Genomic DNA, 20,286 nt, shown 5'->3' on the forward strand with positions numbered 1-20,286 from the left:
GGAACAGACCAAAGCCAGACTTTGGGTCACTCAAGAACTGTGAATTGAATTTAATATGGCAAATTTTGGTCCTAAAAATTAGTTAACAGAGATGCTTCACAATTAACCTTATATTATTAAAAAAGTATACTGAACTACTTGACATTCCTATGTATCCATCAAAATCACTTGGCCTTTTAATGATATAACATACCATCTTAAATTATATATGATTTTTTTAAAATTAATTTTTCTGCCTGTTATTCCCGAATTTTGTGCTCTTAATCATCAAATACTTCAAGAATTTAATTTCAAACTAAGTTGTCACTACTACATTAAAACAGTCTTTGATCCATTTTTCAACATTTTCTAGGACAGTGGGAGATATTTTTCACTCTCTAAACACACCAGATATATGGCTAGTCATCAGTAAACTTCAAGGAAATTTCAGCATTATTTTTCTTCAGAGAGAACACTTGAATATAGCAGGATAGTCAATATTTTCCAGTGTGTGATTTGCTGTGATAATATATCGTGGCTGATTTATATAGGCTTGGAGATCATTTAGACTCCTCTCAAGTTCAATTTTGCAATCTGTCCAAGAAGATTCTAGGCTCTGCAACTCTCAGAGAATTGTGTAGAGAAGCATATAAAATAATACAAGTCAATGCCTTGCAAAAACAACATATTTATATTATTTGATAAGATATGTTTCTCTTTTGCAAATAAAATACATCTTGATTCAGCCTCAGACTTTGCTCTACCCCATTTAAGTAAATGATTGGTTCATTCAGCCTGTCTCATGTCAAATCTCTAAAAGTGGTTCCTGACCCCTTTCACTTTCTGTTTATCTATCTTGAATCTACCATCAGTTTACCCAGACTATATCATAAAAATATTTTGTATCTGGGAGAAACTGGAGGAGAGGGAAATATTATCAAAACATATTATATGAATGCTTTTTTACAGTATTTGAGAACAAAATTCCAATTTCACTACTTTCACCATCCAGACTACAACAATTCTGATGGGATCAGCTTGCACTTCTTGGGTGTTCACTACATTACTAGTGCTCCTTGTTCAGCACCTGACCACCCTGGGTCAGAACCTGCTACACACTCCACTAGGTTATTCTAACCGTCTCCTCTTGTATGCAAGTCTCCACTGATTCCTTTCTGTGTGCCTGCCAAAGATTGATTTTTAACATCATCTGTTTCCCTATGGTCCTTAACAAGACAGACCAGTGACTCCTTTCAGAGTAAGACTGAAATCATCCCAGTGTCCAGTAGAACCAGGAGAGCCTACCTGCTGCCTTTACTCTTCTCTCCCACAACACGCACATTACTCACTGAGATCCAGCAACATGGGGTTCTTTAGTGTCTCCCAAACTCCATTCTCTCCTCTCTAAGAGCTTTCAGTTTGAAAATGGATCACTCAAGTCTGAACACTGTTTCCTGTAGTGTATTCAGTCCCTACTCAAATGTCACTTTCTTAGCTATACTGTAGGAAGGCCTTTTCCTCTCTACCCAAGCTCACCTTGTCTGCCATGGTCTCTGATCATTATACCTTTTCTCTATTAGAGGACAACCCACATAAGAAGCAATGTCTGCCTTCTCTACTATACTCCTCCCCTTACAGCAGAACACAGAAACTAGTACAACGGAAGAAAGTATTAGTTGTTAGGCAAATAATAAACCAAGTAATAGCATGGACCTTCTTGATATTTTTGGTCTTACTCAAAGCTGTAAATTGAATTTTCTTCTTTTTAAAATATCTACTTTGAGCTCTCTTTCTCCCGACCCTTGCCCTCCATTATCTCCCCTCACATCCAGTTTGCTCATGTAGATCTCATCCATTTCTCTGTCGTTGGGTGATCCCTGTATCTTTCTTAGGGTCCTCTTTACTAGGTAGCCTCCGCAGAGTTGTGAGTTGCAGTCTGGTTATCCTTTTCTTTACATCTAGTATCTACTTATCAGTGAGTATATACCATGTTTGTCTTTCTGATTCTGGGTTACCTCACTCAGGATGATTTTTCTTGTTCCATCCATTTGCCTGCAAACCTCATGATGCCATTGTTTTTCTCTGCTGAGTAGTACTCCATTGTGTATATGTACCATATTTTGTTTATCCATTCTTCAGTTGAAGAACATCTAAGGTGTTTCCAAGTTCTGGCTATTACAAATAATTCTGCTATGAACATAGTTGAGCATGTGTCCTTGTAGTATGATTGAGCATTCCTTGAATATACGCCCCAAAGTGGTATAGCTGGGTCTTGAGGGAGACTGATTACCAATTTTCTATGAAAGTGCCATATTGATTTCCAAAGTGGATGTACAAGTTTGCTGCTGGATCAGGAACAGAGTGGGAGAACAAGGAAAGAGATACCATGATAAATGAAGATCCCATGGGAATAGGAAGAAGCAGAGTGCTAGAGAGGTCCCCAGAAATCCACAAAGATACTTCCACAATAGACTACTGGCAGTGGTCGAGAGAAAGCCTGAGCTGACCTACTCTGGTGATTGGATGGCTGAACACCCTAACTGTCATGATAGAACTCTCATTCAGTGACTGATGGAAGCAGATGCAGAGATCCAGGGCCAAGCCTCAGGTGCAGCTCCAGGAGTTCAATCAATGAGAGAGAGGAGGGATTATATGAGCAAGAGATATTGAGACCATACTTGGAAAAAGCACAGGGACAAATAGCCAAACTAGTGGAAACACATGAGATGTGAATCAATGAGCCCCCATGGAACTGGATCAGACCCTATGGATAAGTGAGACAGTTGATTAGCTTGAACTATTTAGGAGGTCCCCCAGGCAGTGGGACTGGGACTTGTCCTTGGTGCATGAGCTGGCTTTTTGGAACCTAGGGCCTATGCTGAGATACTTTGCTCAGGCTTGGTACAGGGAAGAGGGGACTGGACCTGCCTCAACTGAGTCTACCAGGCTGAGATGAATCCCCAGGGGAGACCTGCCTTAGAGGAGGTGGGAATGAGGAGTGGATTTGGGAGAAGGCTGGGAGGGTGGGAGTAGGGAGGACAGGGGTATCTGTGGCTGATATGTAAAATTAAGTTAATTACAAAATAAAAAAAATCTACTTTAAATTACTGAAGATTATAGGAGAACCTTCTTTGTAACATAGCATCAGGAATACTGGGTTGTCTTGTGCAAATGGTGTGACTATATTTAATCTTACAGCAACTAACTTTTATAATTCTTTAGGCTTTCTCTTACAGTACATCCAACATGATTTTATGGTCTAATTGGGTTAATTTCAGACTCACTTTTGTGTTATATGCTTGTATCTAGTGTCACTAAAGTCATGTGCTAATACATCTGATTTGGGACATGGGAAAGGTGACATTCTAATTAGGAAGGGTGAATGGATTTAAATAAATGCAGAAGGAGGCAGAAAATGATAAAATACCAGTGAATGTTTCTTTAAAATCATCAGGAATCATGCTACTATCTACCTTAGAAAAACCCTACAATATATGTAAGTCCCTATATACATGTACATACATAGTTTAAGTGAAATTTTCTCATTTGGGCCGAGAGTGCTCCCTCCAAGAGCCAAAGACCTAGAAAAACCTCAACAGTAGGCAGGAGAAAGCATTTTTTTTTTTTTTTTTTGCTTTTTGGTCAGGGTAGTCAAATAGACTCCCAAAAGATTTCCAAAGCATTGCAGCCTACTGCTTGTTGCCATCCAGAGGTAGAAAGTAAGTCCCTCCTGCTGAAGACACCATGCTCCTCATGTCAGGACACCAGAGGTGCCTGAGCTGGAATTGACCTGAATGTCTCTTCCATGAGAACTAGCTTTCATGGTACCAGAAGAAGCTATGCAAGCCTTCAAAGGAGGGACCCTACCAACATTTCTAACTATCTATGATGATCATAAACCACAACAAAGGCCAACATGTCATGAGAACTACAGGATGCAGTAGTGACATGCATACTTCAGCCATAAATAATAACTCTCGTATTGTAGTTAAGCTCTGCTAAACAAGAGGGAAGTTGTAACTGCTACCTAGCAAACAACACAAGGCAAGTGAAGCCATGGGTCTTGGAGGAGAACCTATAACCACTGCTTTATTAAAGCAGCATAATTCCTAACTGTATTCTACACATTAGGCCTTATACCCACAGATAAAGTAGCCCTCAGATCTCATTATGGAAGCTTATCCTTGCAACAAATAAAGGAGTCATTACAGAAAAATGACAACAACTCCAATGCAGAGTTGTGAAGTCTAGTTCCAACAGATGTGTCTACAAAAGAACTCCCATACATAAGGCCCAGGGAACAGCGCATAAGAGGGGGTGAAAAGATTGTGAGATCCAGGGGACTGGGAAGTTTGTGGGAAACTGTCTCCTAGGCATGTCTGAAGCTCCATCCCCAAAGTCCTACCAGTGTGACTTCATAAACTGAAGTCATACCTGAACAAGAACAGTGACAACAGACATTCTGACGTTGACAAGGGGAAGCTCCATAGGCCTTAAGCCTACACATGGAACTACAGGTAACTAGAGAATACAAGAGTGTAGAACTTGTCTTCTCCCAGGAAGAAGCACACCAACAAATTGACTGATGACAAATGGTCATCCCTGAAAACCTACATCCAAGTAATATTCTACAGACAATACAGGTTGTATTTCTATATTAAGAAATATGTATGTGTAATATATATCTGCTGAGCCACTTCTCCAGCCCCCAGGAGCTTATTATGACCTAGCTATTGATCCTTGAAGTTTGTAAATTAGTATTTGTAACTGTAAGTATGACTGGCTTTATAAGGATATTTTAGTTACATCTTTTGTTTTTCAATTTGTTATCACAAAAATGTGTATTCTCAGTTTGTGGTTTGCAGTTATACATTCTCAGTTTTTAGATGTTTCTGACTAGGACAGTGCTTAATTTTAAGATTCAGCTATAGCTGGGCAATGGTGGCGCACGCCTTTAATCCCAGCACTCAGGAGTCAGAGGCAGTCGGATCTTCTTGAGTTCGAGGCCAGCCTTGTCTACAGAGTGAGTTCCAGGAAAGACCAAAGCTACACAGAGAAACCCTGTCTCAAAAAAAAAAAAAATATTCAGCTTTATTTTTAATATGTGGTGTGCATGAGTGTGTGTGTGTGTGTGTGTGTGTGTGTGTGTGTGTGTGTGTGTGTTTCTGTGAATGAATCCCACATGGCTGCAGTATCTACAGGGACCAGAAGCAAATATCTGATCTAGACCTGGGTTTACAGGCAGTTGTGGCCCTGAACCTACCTCTGAAAGGGCAGGAAGTCCATTCTCCTGCTGAGCCATCTCTTTAGTCCTTAGTGCTTCATTTTAGTTCACCCCAATTTTAGGATTACTTTGTGTGATATGGGGGATGTTGCTTTGTATGCTGTGAATGTGTTACTCTGATTGGTTGATAAATAAAATGCTGATTGGCCAGTAGCCAGACAGAAAATATAGGCGGGATAAACAGACAAAAAAAAATTCTAAAAAGAAAAAGGCGAAATGAGTAGATAGCAGCCTGCCATCCAGGAAGCAACATGTAACGACACACAGGTAAAGCCACGGAACACGTGGCAACATATAGATTAACAAAAATAGACTAAATTTAAATGTAAGAGCTAGTCAATGGTAGGCCTGAACTAATAGCCAAATAGTTTTAATAAATATAAGCTTCTGAGTGGTTATTTTATAAATGGTTATGGGGTCTATGGGGCTAGACAAGACTAAAAAAAACACATTACAGTGTATCATTCTCTGAAATATGTAAGACTTCTGCTCATGTTTTAAATAAAGATGCACAGTAGTTCGTTCTTGATTTAAAAGGCTAGAGTGGTCTGCATTAAGCATTTAGTTGTGCTATTCATGTTGTCCCTGACATGTTCATCTTCATATATAGAAAATTCTCCCTGGCAAAGACTGGCCAATGATCCTCTGTTCATGAAGGCTGTTCAGGCTTGAACCAGCACTTTCAAATCGTTTCTCTCTTCTTCAGACCCTTATCCAAATACAATAGGACAAGAAACGAGAATGAGAATTTTAGCTTTGTCCTGGCATAATTTTGGATAAGAGTGGATTTTTCAGATTAGCTATTTGGTAACATAAAATCAATGCTGCAGTTTTAGAACAGTATGATAATAAAATATTTGGGATGTCAGTGGTTCTAACTCATAAAACGATTTTAACGACTACTTGACATGACTTATAGTAAGTTCTAGTAGAAGGCTGGCTTGACAGAACAAACATTCAACGGATGCTTGTCGCTCTGGTATTTTGTTTTGTGTGTGTTTGATAAATATAATAACGCTAGGAATTTTGTTAGAGATTGTTAGATAGTGTAGCTTAAAACATTTCACGTTAGCTTTCCCTTCCCTTCCTTTCTGCACCAACCCTTTTCTTTATCTACTTTCCTCCTTTTCTTCTCTCCTTCCTCCCTTCCTTCCCTCCCTCCCTCCTTCCCCTTCTTTCTTTTCTTTCTTTCATATCTTTTGGGAAGAGTCTTGATTCATAACCAAGTTTGGCTTGAAAGGCACTCTTCTTCATCACCCTGCATGTACCACCACAAAGATTCATTTTAGCTTGCTTATCCTTAATTCCCACAGTCCAAAAGAAAGATAGTGAACATTCTTACAATGGTTATATGTATCATAGGTAATATTCCTAAGAGCCTGATATAACTAACTCATGCTATATAGTTATAAAGTTATGACTAGTTTCACTGGTCACTTTAACTGTATTTTGTATTTCTTTTTAATAAACTTGTAATGCTTGTTACATACATTCCTTACAAACGAAATATTGAAAAAAAGTTCTTTAGCTAGATAATAAACATTCAAAGAGAAAGAAGCATATAATCTAACTCTGCTACAAAAATTTTATACAACTACCAATCATGAACACAAAGTCACAAACACTTCAACTGAAACTAATTTAAGCATAGTTTATTTAGTTAATTTAAAATATACTAAACAAATGCAAATTGTATTAATGAATAAAATAATATAAACTTGATTCCTACTTGTAATTAGCTTAAACATTGTCATTTCTTTTCTTTCCCCACATTTGTATTACACATGCCTTCATATATTATTTATTATATATATATATTTATATGATTTCCTCTTATATATTTATATATGATAAATGCCTCAGTATCATTAAGTAAAATTGTTTTACTGGGACAGCAAAGCTTACAAATAGACATTGCTTTATTATAAAATCAAATTCTATAAAAATGTTTTGAACTGAAATTGAGACTGTAGAATTTTCTTTATTGACAAAATGAAAAAATTTGCTTAAAGAATTGGAAATCTATAGTTTGAACTGGATAGCTGCTATGAATTTTTAGAACAAAAGAAAAAACATAATATTGGTTATTTTCCTATAGCAAATGATTGTTGAAGACTGTCTGCCCATCCAGTCCTTAGTTTTGCTATCTACAAATTCTTCAATCAAGCTGAGCTGCAAGGCTGTCATTTTTGTCAAATAACAAAATATGCTGACTCCCTGTCTAGTCAGCCCTCTCTCAGAATGCTGTTGCTGGCTTCCTTGGCTGTCTCTTCAGATTTAGGCAGTTCCTTCATTTTTTTTTTATGGTTCTTATTTGTCCAGCAAATATATAGCATCAGTACAAGCAAATTTCTCTCACCCATAGAGCTTGCTGGGACAAGGCCATTCTGAAAACTCATGTAACACCTGTCTCACTGAGCTCACTACAGACCTATGGCATTGTAGCTGATTATTCCAGAAGATGAAATTGACCAGGGAAGACAGAGTTGAAATCTGTAAGAGTTTCGGGGATTCCTGGAGGCAGGTGGCCCAGCATGTATATGATTAGAGAAATTACAGGAAAGCAAAGCTATTGGGTCAGGGAACTAAGGAGCAATAGGCTAAGAGATAAGGCTGTGGCCAGTGGACAGCTCAGGGATGTTAAACTGATCCTAAGCCATACTACTGAAGTTGCTTAACCTAAATGTGACAATGCAGTCTTTCTATTCTTCCCTTAACAAGACAGTGGGAAAAAAGGATATGAGTGAGACTTTTAGCTTTTAAGGACTTTAAAGCATGGGGGTGATCTAGTTTGCATTTTAAAATTTTGGTAACAGAGGGCAGAAATAGGAGCAAGATAAAAATGAACATGTAGAAGTCAACCTCAGAAACCTGATATTGGTTGGAGAGAAGTTTCATGTATCCCCTTGAGAGAAACTGTTTAAGGGATGTTTAAATAGCAAAATAAATAGTAGTGAATAATTGATTGGGTATAAAGAAGGAGGAAGCCAGGATACTGCTGAGATTTTCTTAATTCTCTTTTATGACTGCTTACCTTCTTGCCTAACATCCCTTTTGACATTGGTCTGGTAATTTCATATAGAGTCTAGATACAGGCATAGGAATTCTTTTCCTAGACTTAAAGTTGATAGTGTAAGTTTGATATTTTCCCACAACTGTCCATAATATAAACAACTTTCCATTCCTCCCAAACTATGGCTTGGAAAAAAAATGTCAACTTTCTTGTCATCTTATCTAGACTATCATTCCTCAATAGTGCTTTGGCCTGTCTAGGGTTCCTGAGTGAGGGCTTTCTGTTCTTCAATCCTTTGTCTTGAAGTATGTTTCTAGTATAGGCCTTTTTTTTTTTCTTTTCTGTCTAGCCTTGTCTTATTGTTTTTTAAATAAAGCAAACTTTTTTTAATGACTGCAGATAGTATTAGCATAAAACCAATTGATTTAAAATGTTTTCCTGATCTCTATAAATGTTCTGAGTTTTAGAGAAACCATTCAGTTCTTGTATATGTATTCAGGACTTTAACCAAATGTAGTGGCATAAGTGTATACAGTGTATATGGAAACACATGTGCTATTTTTGTGTGTGTATACATCCCTCCTCCTGGATGTAAATGTGCTTGCATCATCTTTTCCTTTACAGCTCTCATTTTCACTTTAAGGATCCTTTTCTTCTATATTCCTGAATTCCAAAGCACATTCAGGTGAATAAAAGGTTTAAATGTTTTTTAACTGGAGATAGGAAATCATAAAGTAGTAGAAAAAGCACAGGGGAAATATAATTAATGTTGGATGACAAAAAACCATGAAAGGGAAAAATTGATACATTTTCTTCTGTAAAATCACGAGATATAATTTTGCTAAAATGATTTTTATGTTGAGCTTTATCCAGGCTCAAGGTCTATCTGCTAGCAGCTACTCTATTTGTGGTATCTATGGCAAAAGCAATTCTCTTTAAATACACTAAGCCTCTGTCAGGGAACATGAAACAACATGAAAGATTATTATATGCTTTTTAGTTATTTGAAAAGAAAGAAAAGCTGGAGTATCTTCCTGTTATTCTGGATGGCTGAGTTCAGATTTCACAAACCCACCCTTATTTACTTACTTTTGTAAGTGTAACAAGCTATAAACTTGGTGTGTCTAAATTATTTACAATTGAGGTATTAGAACTTCACTCCAGGTTAAATCATTAAGGAACATTTATTTTTGCAGACATCTTTGGATTTCTAGTTTGTTTTCTTCCATTATAGAATTAAAATTAGAATTTTACTACCATATAAAGACTTGTTATATTATTATACCATATAACAACTTGTTAAACATCAGGTACACAAATTGGGTCTTTAAAAATGGTAGAATCAGGAATGGAGAGATTCTGCAGTGGTTCAGAGCACTCACTGTTCTTCCAGGGGACCAAGTATGATTCTGCAACATCTACGTGGCTCACAGTCACTTCTATCTCCATATGCAGGGGTCCAATGCCTTCCTCTAACCTCTCCAAACCCATACATGTAGCTTACACACATATAGACAGATATGCATACACACATATAAATAAAAATGTCTTTAGAAATGGTATAACAAATCATTCTTTATAAATAAACTTAAAAAATATATGTGTAAGTGTGAGTGCCTTCATGTATGTCTGCAGCACTTGTGTGCCTGGTGCCCTTGAAAGCCAGAAGATAGCATCCAGATTCTGTGGAACTAGAGTTACACTCAGCTATGTGAGATGCCTCATGAATGCTGGGAACCAAACTGACTACAAGTCGACTGCAAAAGGAACAAGTGCTTAACTGCTGAGCCATCTCTCTAGCCCTGAAAGTATCTTTGTAAATGACTATGAGCAGTAACTGTTAGCATATACTTTGCCATGTTGAACAAGACTGTGGAAGTACTCTGAAGATTTAGATGGATGTTATTCAGAATGAAGAGAATAGATATTATAGAAAGAATATCAAAGGTCATTTACTTTTTGTTTATGGAGAATGAGCCCGAGGCTAGAAAACAATGCCTAGAGAACTTAAGACAACAGAAATCTACTGGTCCTTAACTCAAGTATCAGCCATATTACAATTGTAAGTAAGGATGAGGGTCGGAAGAGCACATTGGTCCTTTCCCATTTGAAGCTCATAACATTCTGTCTTCTCCAGATTTTCTTTTTCTTTTGTTGAGTGCAAATTACAATTTTTATTCCTTTTTGAAAATCAGTCTCTCGAGATTATGGTCATCTTTATGAGCTTTCTTTTTGTATATCATCATTTATGCAAATGATTATTCTTTACACTTTCATAATTAATTTGCTCAAATCCTTCCATTTCTTTTTTTATCCTCCTTGGCTTCCCACTGAACTCCTTTTTCCCAACTCTGTGGCCTATTCATTTGACCATGATTGCCTGGTTGAGCACCAGATTGAGGGGTTATTAACTTGACCATGAGCAATTGACCATTGGCTACACGACTGAGGAACATCACTGACCTTTCCCAGCAACTATTAAGTGACATATGTGTTCTCATGGAGGAATGGGACCCAATGACCTTCTCCAATAACCTGATAAAATGTTGATGGGCTGGGTCTTTCACAGTTCTTGTGAAAGTAACCACTGCTGCTATGAAATTATTGCAACAGCAGTTTAAGGCAGCTTTTCCCAGTACTTCTTTCCATCCTCCAGCTCCTTTTGCTCCCTCTTGTGCAATGATTCCAGAGCCTGGGAAAGGAAATGTAGATTACTTGTTTGGGGAGGGAGAGATCTAATACCTAAGCAGGCACAAATTCTCATCACTTTGACCAGCTGAGGCTCAGCATTAAGTATTGCCTATTGCAAACAGAAGTTTCTCTGACCAAGGTTGGAAGTGCCACTAATATATGGGCATAAATATTTATAGATAATTGTACATTGTATCCATATAGCGAAACTACAATAGTGGGTTCCCTGGTAAAGTCTATGACCACCATCCTCCCTCCACATCATAGACGTTGGATGAGGTTTATAGTACCATACATGAATTCCTCCTGTGTGGCAACCTGAAATCCTGTCAGAGGGGTTTGGTTACACCTGTGGTAGGCCAGCCTCACTGCAGCACTAGGCATATATTGCCTGATAGGTCAGTCTTATACCTCTTAATGTTCACAGTTGGGTAAGATTGTTAATGACATTGCTCCCTCAGAAGCCTGAATAACACGTTCTGGCACTGTGAATGCTAGCCAGTAGGGAGGAAGCTCCCAGCCCATGCCAACTTGACTTTTCTTTGTATTGTAACCAAAAATGTGCTTTGTCTTCAGTAATAGAGTCTTAGCCTCTCTCTCTCTCTCTCTCTCTCTCTCTCTCTCTCTCTCTCTCTCTCTCTCTATATATATATATATATATATATATATATATATATATATATATATATATATATATATATCTTCCTAAGGAGAGTAAAGGGTAAATGAAAGGTATTTTTAAAATCACAGATACGAAGACCTTTGATATACTTATGAGTCTTTAAAAGTAATGATTTAGTCTGCAGTGGCTACTTGGTTTTACAAAGGGAATATGTTGTACTGACTGGTTTTGTTTCTGTTCTCCTATTCCATGAAGAATATGCTGCTCTATCCATCTCTCCAAGCAAATAAATGTAACACCAATGTTTGAAAAGGAATTTGATCCTTAATATCCAGGACCTGGTCTGGAATGATTAGGGAACCTACTTGTTGTTTTTAAACTACTTGACATGCATCGCATATCTTTCATGTTCTTTGATTCAGTGTCAACAGTGTCCCAGGATATCAGTATCAAACAACACCACATCAAGATTCAGGTGTTAAAATTAATAACCACACACACACACATACACATCTTGCAGGTATAATCTAAGGATAAACTGAATAAGAACATTTTATTAGCCCAAAGAATGGCAAAACATCTCCCTGTCTTGACCTGGGAGAAGGAAAAATGAAGCCTAACCCATTACAACTTCATTCTCCTCTAGTTCTGTTCCTGTTGGATAAGAGTTTTGAACACCTAGTCATAGACTTCTCCATACTACTCCATAGTATCTAATAAAAGCAAAACTCCTTGTCTGCACCTTCCTTTAATTAACTTAACCAAAGTCTCCTTCAAACACATTTTTGTTTAAATATTCCATAGTGTTGCAGGACTCTGTTATCTTTGCTGCAACAACTGGTAAACCTAGGTTGTCCAACTCCAATGGTCATTGGCTGGAAACAACAATAAAAGAGAAAGCAAGGAAGATCATATGGGGCCTGTGAACTGTTTTAATAACTTCTGGATGAAATTCACAAACTTTTGAAGAGGTTTCTAAACTTTAAAACTTTATATCTTTCAAATGTAAATGTTTTTCAAATCTTTATAAAATATCAAACTACTTTCAAATTCACAAAGTATTATTTCAAGCACAAAAACAAAACTCACACTTTTTTTAGTTCATTGAGATTGACAGATACTATAAGTCTGCCAGATTTTGTGCTGAGCTAAGAATACAAGTCTTAGGATCATTTTTCTAACTCCTCAAAACACCTACTAACAATTTGATTGGGATATTAAACTGTGGATTCATTTAGAGAAATTAAGTTTTTAGTAATTCTGAATTATTTTATTATTCTTTTGCCTTTTAATCAATATGTATTTGAAAGAGCTTTTTGTTAATGTAAATGATTCTTTTCTAGTTTCTGGTGTTTACTCTCAGAAAGTAAGTATTCTGTTAAATTAAAATAAAATTTTATATTTCTAGTTGCTATTTAAAAATATTTTGTTTTTATTCTTTAATTTCTTTTAAATAACTTCATTAGTTCTTTGTGAGTTTTATGCATGTTACAATTATATTTGCAACTCCTCCCACAACTGCTCCTAGGTATACCTCTCCTTTTCTATTCACTCAACGTTGTGTCTTATTAATTTTAATTCTTCAAGACTAATTTGTGCTATACAACTATTCTTGGATTCCTGGTGTCCCACTGGAAAGGACTGTACTCTTAGAGAAAACTGTCTCTTCATCTCCCAGCAGCTACAGTTTTAAATATCTTCACAACTAGGTAGGGTTGTATGTACCCCACAACATGGGGTATGGTTTTGGATTACCCAGGTTTGCACAAAAGTTCTAGATTTCATATGTATGTACAGCTGTCATGCTGTTTTCAGAATATGACGTTTCCTCATAGTTGTCCACTGCTTCTGGTTCTTACATTCTTCCTATCCCCTTTTCTAAAATAATCCCAGAGCCTTGGAAGGAATGGAAGATATGTCTAAGCATTCTGTAGTCTCTTTTAATTGCTATCAACTACAAATAGAAGCTTCATGGGTGTATCATTAGACCAAATTTAATACTATGTCATTTAGCAGCATAACAGTTGCATATTCTTCCCTATGGCCTATGACCTGTCTAGTCATAAATTCTTGGCTCAGGAATATTGCCATGTATGGATTTCATCCTGTGGAGCAGGACTTAGATTCAATCAGAAATTGGTTGGTGACTCCATGATGTTTATGCTATTATTGTACCACTGGGTATGTCATTATTGTAGCTCATATAGTTCATAGCTAGATATGATGGATCATTACTCTTCTCCTCCAATAGCTCACATAGCACTTTTCAGCAGCATGAATATTAGCCAGTTGAGATAAAGCTTCCAGGTACATATTACCTTGATTTTGCTATATTCTGTGACTCAAGTATGTGGTAATTTCAGCACTAGGGTAAATGAGCATTGAAAGCACATAAAAATGCCATTTATTTCTTTTAAGATGGATGACATTAGTCTTTTCCAAAATTTACTTAGTATTAGTAGGTTGTTTTTGTGGTTTTATATCATTAAAAATGATCACAATGAGCTTATTTGTAAAATGTTGCTTTGACTTTACTAATAATTGCACCATATCTGTCGTATCCTGATCATAAGTTTTGTTGCTGCTAAAGTTGTATGTATGCTTGTGTAAACTTGATATCTTAAATTGTGCATGCACTGTGAAATTGCAGATGTGAACTAGTAAGGAAGTCTGTGTGTGCATTGCTTCACATATATGTGACATTTCATAGTGAGAACCCTTTAATCTCTGCTATTTTAAAGAATATTTTACATATTTTAAACTATAGTCACCATAAAAATCACAGATATTTTTAAAATGGATCTCCTGTCTGAAATGTTTTACCTTTTGAACAACATTTCCCAGAGGTTCTGCCTTCTGGTTCCTTGCCATGTCTGTGTCTGCTTCTCCTGACTGGTTTTTCTCCTAGTGCTATATAGATCACATATTCCTAGTTATTCACGGACTGTGAGGACTAGCCTGATGAGTGATGAAGTGTGATACACGTTAACTTGCTTACTCTTCTGATTTTCCTAATTAATGACTATTTTAAAGGCTTATTATGAGGATTAAAGCAGAACAGAGTTCAGGAAATTTTATTCTGTGAATTACCAAAAACCATTATTATTATTATTTTTTTTTATGTTACAGGTTCTATAGTTCTGGTTACAATTGTTCAACTCTATCACTACTGTATAAAAGTAGCTATAATTTAATATGTAATCAATTGGATATGTCTGTCTCAATAAAATTTTATTTATAGATACTGGTGGTTTTGTATTGAGGATTATAATTTGCTCATCTATAATGTGAAGAATACTTCTTCTTCAAGTTACTTTGTTCTCTACTAAGTCATAATCTTTCTAAAGTTCCCACTGAATACCTCTATTTGTCAAGAACATTTTGCTCTAGTCAGTAGAACACTAATGAAGTCGGCCTTTCTGTGAACACTTGCAATACTTTTATTTATAGTAGCAAGTTTATTGTTGTCTTAAAAATTACCTTTCTTCCTTATGGATTCTTCCCTATCCATCTGCAAACTGAAATTCAGCCAAAGACTTGAGACATTTCTGCATCTCTTTATCTGTACCAGTCCTTTTACTCTATAGTCCTGTCTTGCAAATTTGGAATGCTTCTACCCCTGTGTCTTCAGTCACAAAGACCTCATATTCTGTTTTACTCACACTTCTAGAATTGAGCCCAGGAAAGCACTACAGAGCAGAAACGTGGGAATGATAATAGTATGCTCCCTTTTGTTCTTTTAAAGGACCACAGTCCTCTGATTCCTAATTTCAGTATTTGATAAAAATAGTTTAATATATTTGCCTAGTGCTCTATTTGCTTATGTTTGAAGGCAATTTCACACCTCCTTTCTCTTTCTAGCTATAAGCAGAAGTTATCTGACTTTTATCAAAATAGTGACAGTAGATATGATGCAATATATTTTAATGGTAGATCCAACAGCTGACTGAGTTTGCTGAAAGGTTTTATGATTGATGAGATTAAAATATTATATGTATGAAGACCACTGCTCCTAGAGCTTTGGGATCATCCATATAGATAATTTGGCCCTATTCCAGAAGTGGCCAAATGCTGAGACAGATGACACTGTATATAAACCAAGAACCACTTGAAAAGTTGTTTATTTTGCATAATGGAGCTTTGTGGGAAGAACACATGTAGTCAGAAATGACAAAGTAGAGGAAGAAACTGCTTTGGGGATTTTGTACTGTTTAGGGAGAAAACTAGATGCGATTTTTCTGTATGCACAAACATTTTTGTATATGTTCTCATTCTTGACCCTTTGCCAAAGTGGTGCATAATAAACCAGCATAGGCTTGAAAGCTAAATAGTAGCAAAAACAAACTAAGCTCACTCCTATTATGATTAAATCTCTGTTTCTCAAAGATCAGGTTCTGCCCACCTTTAACCTTAACTACAAATGATTCTGTACTGCCTGTTCTAGGAAATGGCAACCATTCTTCTCCTTCTCCTTCTCCTCCTCCTCCTCCTCCTCCTCCTCCTCCTCCTCCTCCTCCTCCTCCTCCTTCTGACCAACTTGCAACCATGGTTTTGTTTTAGAAAATTATTATGATCACCTTGTTATGCTTCTGTAACCCTGCCTTTTTTCCTTCCAAGTCATCCATTTGAAAACCCTCTACTCCTGAGCTATAAAATTCTTTTCTTCCCCATATCTAATCTGATCTCTTAAACCCTGCCTTAGGGAGAGAGAGCCCATTTACATGAATAAAAATGTTTGCTTTAATTAATTTGTACATGATTTGAGTCAGTGATCTTTCTCCTTGACCTATGGGACTAACAGGGCACTCCAAGGCCCCGATGTGAAAGACAAATGGGGTGAAACTGAAAGACTGTAAGCAGTCAACATGAATACTAAAATATGTTTCATAACTATATAGAGTTACTTTAGTATCATTGCCTGAGTAACTAGAAGCATAGAATCACTGAAATTAGAGAGGAAAGACTATCCTTCAAATTGGCACATTTGGAAAAGAAGGTCTTCAAGTTGCAGATGCCTGAGATGGATACAGAAGTATCTAGGGTGTTGTAATTTATTCTCTTTAACAAAATAAACTCCCCTGTCATGATGGTGAATGACTAATTTAATGAATAAACATAATGTATATATAAATCACATAAATGGAAATATGTATTTGTAAAAATCAGAGAAGCACAATTTTATGTGTTTAATCATCAAAGCTGTTAGCAACCAATGGTCTATGATTACATTACTGTTTTTTCTTTGTTTTGTTTTGCTTTGCCTTGCTTTTGGCAAAACAACAATCACATAAAATAACTTGGAAATAGGTAAATAATATTAATTGATAATTTCTCTTGTCCTTTATCAAATCCAGATCACAGTGGGCTACTAATCTCATGAAAGTATTCCTAAGCATCCTTCAATTGCTAACTATCTTAGGAAAACTGGTCTTTGATCACAGAGACATAACAGTGGTCTCTGGCCACAGCCATAAATTCCTACACAATATGTTCCTGACATAAAGGTTATGAGAACTGCCTGACCGTGTAAGTGCTCAGCACTCAGAATTTGGAACCCTGTGGGGGAAGCCATTGGTTGCTAACAGCTTTGATGATTAAATTCTTAAAAATGTGCTTCTTTGATTTTCACAAATGTATATTTCCATATATGTGCTTTATAGGTATAATTTGTGTTTATTTGTTAAATTAGTCATTCACCATCCTGGCAGGGAACTTTATTTGGTTAAAGAGAATAAATTAAAACACCATAGATCCTTTAGTATGTATCTTAGGCATCTGAAGCTTCATGTTTTGTCAAGACTCTGGACCTTCTTTTCTGAATGTGCCATTGGTCTATGTCTCTCCCCAAATATCATATATGGTCATCATATGATACATATATATCAACTGAAAAGCATCTCTTGTTGCTTGTGGTTGTTAGGCCCTTGTATCATAAACTGGCCACTTTCATATATAAGAAGAGTCAACACAGTTAAGGTTAACTTTACAGACATCAAAGGCTCAATATCAACCTATGTGAATGTGAATCAGGAGTCTGATTCATAGGGGTCAGAGCCAGTTGGAGATGTAGCTGCTGAGGTCTCCATTTTTCTGAAAGCAACCATCTTAGAGGACTGAGGCCAGCCCTCAGAACCCTGGGGCTTTTAAAACAATTCCAGGAATTTTATGCCCTTTACATTATTCCAGGAATGCAAAAGACCCTGGCAGTTATCCCACACCTGCAGAAGTGTGTGTCTGCAGCAATGAATTGTGATATTTGCCCTTAAGGTTCTTCTTCCCTTTTAGCTGGGCTATAGTCCCACCAAAGGGGCTGTGGTCAGTGCAGCTTAAATAAAATTTGGCTGATTAAAATCTTGTGAGTCTAGGTAGTCTTTGGGTGATCTTGAACTCCACAACAAGATCACTGTGTATCATCTTATGAATGGAATGGATTATATTATAACAGTGATATTTTCTCTATTAATATAGAGATTGTACTCAAATATAGTTCTGTATGGTTATATGACTGTATTTTTATTTATGTAGTTACTTTGTTTTCAAAATTGAAAAATGTATTACTATCTCAAAACATTAGCACTACTGAGTTTGTGTGATGTATTAAAAATTTAACATTTTCCTATTCAGAACTATGTATCTATTTTCTTCTTTAACTTAAGCATTCAGTTGTGGTTTGATTCAGTTACTTTAGAGAAAATCATTTCTTAAATTCTTAACTAGTTTTATTTTTCTTCTCTAAATAAATTGGAATGGGCAAAATCAATATTAAGTGCCAGCTTTTATGAAATGAAGTCATGTTTTAATTTCTCAGCTTCTCATTAGCCCTTCAGAAATAATGCTTCTACCAGCCTCAGCTCTAACAGTCCTCAGTAGTGCTGCCCTGTGATGGGCAGCTTGGTCCTTTTTAAGTCAGTGGATTTAAAACATAGTTTAGAAGACTCAAGTGCTGGGCCAAAATAGCAACTCTGTTCTTGAAAAATTCACAAATCTCTTTTGATATCTGTAACCTTTGATTACAGATATAATATAAGTATTTTTGCTTTCTTTGTGCCCTGAAGGTATTTTGGCATGTGGTTCTTAGTTGAGTTCCATAATTTAAATATTAAAATCTTTTGTCTTATCATCAATCTACTAAAATGAACCAAATAAAAACTCTTTAATTCATTACTACCAACAAGAAAAAAAATTCAGAAATTAATTCATGGAAGGAAGTTCTGTTGGAAGCAGAACGCATAGTTGACATTTATCTTCACAGACTTTGCAGAGTGAAGCCCATTGACTTGGGCATTGGTTTATATTTGTGTTTCAGGAATGTTCACAGCAGGAAATGGCTGGAAGCCTTTAGGACAGGGTTTTTATCCCAGTAAATTCTATGTCAATTTCCATCCATTGTCTACTTCTTTTCTAATGACCATCAACATTTCCACATGAAATTGTTGTAGCATACTCTTGGTCATTTTAAAAGTATCTGAGATAATCAAATTATAAAGAGAAAACATTAATTTTGACTCAGAGTTTTGGAGGATATAGTTTATGATTCATTGGCTCCATTGCTTTTATGCCTGGAGTGAGACAGGTCATAACTGGGAGCACATAACTATTTATCTCTTGGTCAAGAAATGAAAAAGTAACACAAGAAAGGATGGCATTCCACAATCTCCTTCAAGATCACAATTCTAGTGACTTAAAAATTTCCTACTAAATTCTGACTCTTCAAGTCTCTGCAGCATTCCAATAGGGTCTTTCTGGGGACCAAGTTTCCAAAGCAAGTTGTTGGAAAATATTTAAGATTCAGGCTACAACAGGCATATCTGCAGGAATTTCCAGAACATCTTTCAGTACATGCCTGAAACATCACCACCTTTTATCCACACCAACTTTCAACCACTGTGCAATTCCCTTCCAGCCATGGGAGGTCCCCATCATAGAAATATAGCAAGGGGTGATCTTAATAGCTTCTCTTTCAGAGCTTATGAAGGAAGAAACATGTATGAGAGCTCCTGCTGTTAATCCTAGCACTCAAGATGCTGAGGTCTGAGGATTGCTTTGAATTTTCCAGGTCAGCCTGGGCAATGTAGTTAGTTCCAGGCTAGACTACAGAGAGAGATTCTCTGTCTTAAAAAACAACAATACCAAGATCATCAGAATAAAATAAAAATCAGAAAGGAAGATACTTTCTGATTTTATATTATAATGTCAGAGATCAAATTTGAGGCCAAGTTATAAAGTGGATTTTTCTTTTGAAATTTCATACACTTTTTTTCACTTGTGAATGACTCTGACCTCTGAAACAAAGTAGAAGAGAGAAATGAGGGTCAGATATCTCAAATTCTTAAGGAAACTGTAGTCCTTGGTACATTATAATTAATTCATTCTTATGGATTTAGACTATTAATGGACTAATCTATCATTCCATTTTGCTTTATTCCAGGTTTTTGCCCACATGGCTATGAGGAGTGTCAGAATGGCCGATGCTACAGTCCAGAGCAGAGGTGTAATTTTGCAGATGACTGTGGGGATAACACTGATGAAAATGAATGTGGTGGATCCTGTACTTTTGAGAAAGGTTTGTGTGGCTGGAAGAACTCCCTAGCTGAAAACTCAGATTGGGTTTCAGGAATTGGCTCTCATAAGAGCCAACGACCTCCAAAAGACCACACACTTGGAAATGAACATGGTAAGTTACTAGATTGTTGTTGT

The 20,286-nt window shown here is 36.5% G+C and overlaps 1 protein-coding gene across 1 annotated transcript in view; it reads left to right on the forward strand.

The window, feature by feature from the left end:
- Malrd1 (MAM and LDL receptor class A domain containing 1) overlaps positions 1-20,286 on the forward strand; it is a 594,884-nt gene that overhangs the window by 324,685 nt on the left and 249,913 nt on the right. The window contains exon 26 of the mRNA XM_036188969.1: positions 20,018-20,263. Within this exon, the coding sequence (XP_036044862.1) occupies positions 20,018-20,263 (246 nt within the window). The remainder of the gene's footprint in view (positions 1-20,017; positions 20,264-20,286) is intronic.

Source organism: Onychomys torridus, chromosome 5 (assembly GCF_903995425.1).
Source record: "Onychomys torridus chromosome 5, mOncTor1.1, whole genome shotgun sequence".
Taxonomy (NCBI): Eukaryota; Metazoa; Chordata; class Mammalia; order Rodentia; family Cricetidae; genus Onychomys; species Onychomys torridus.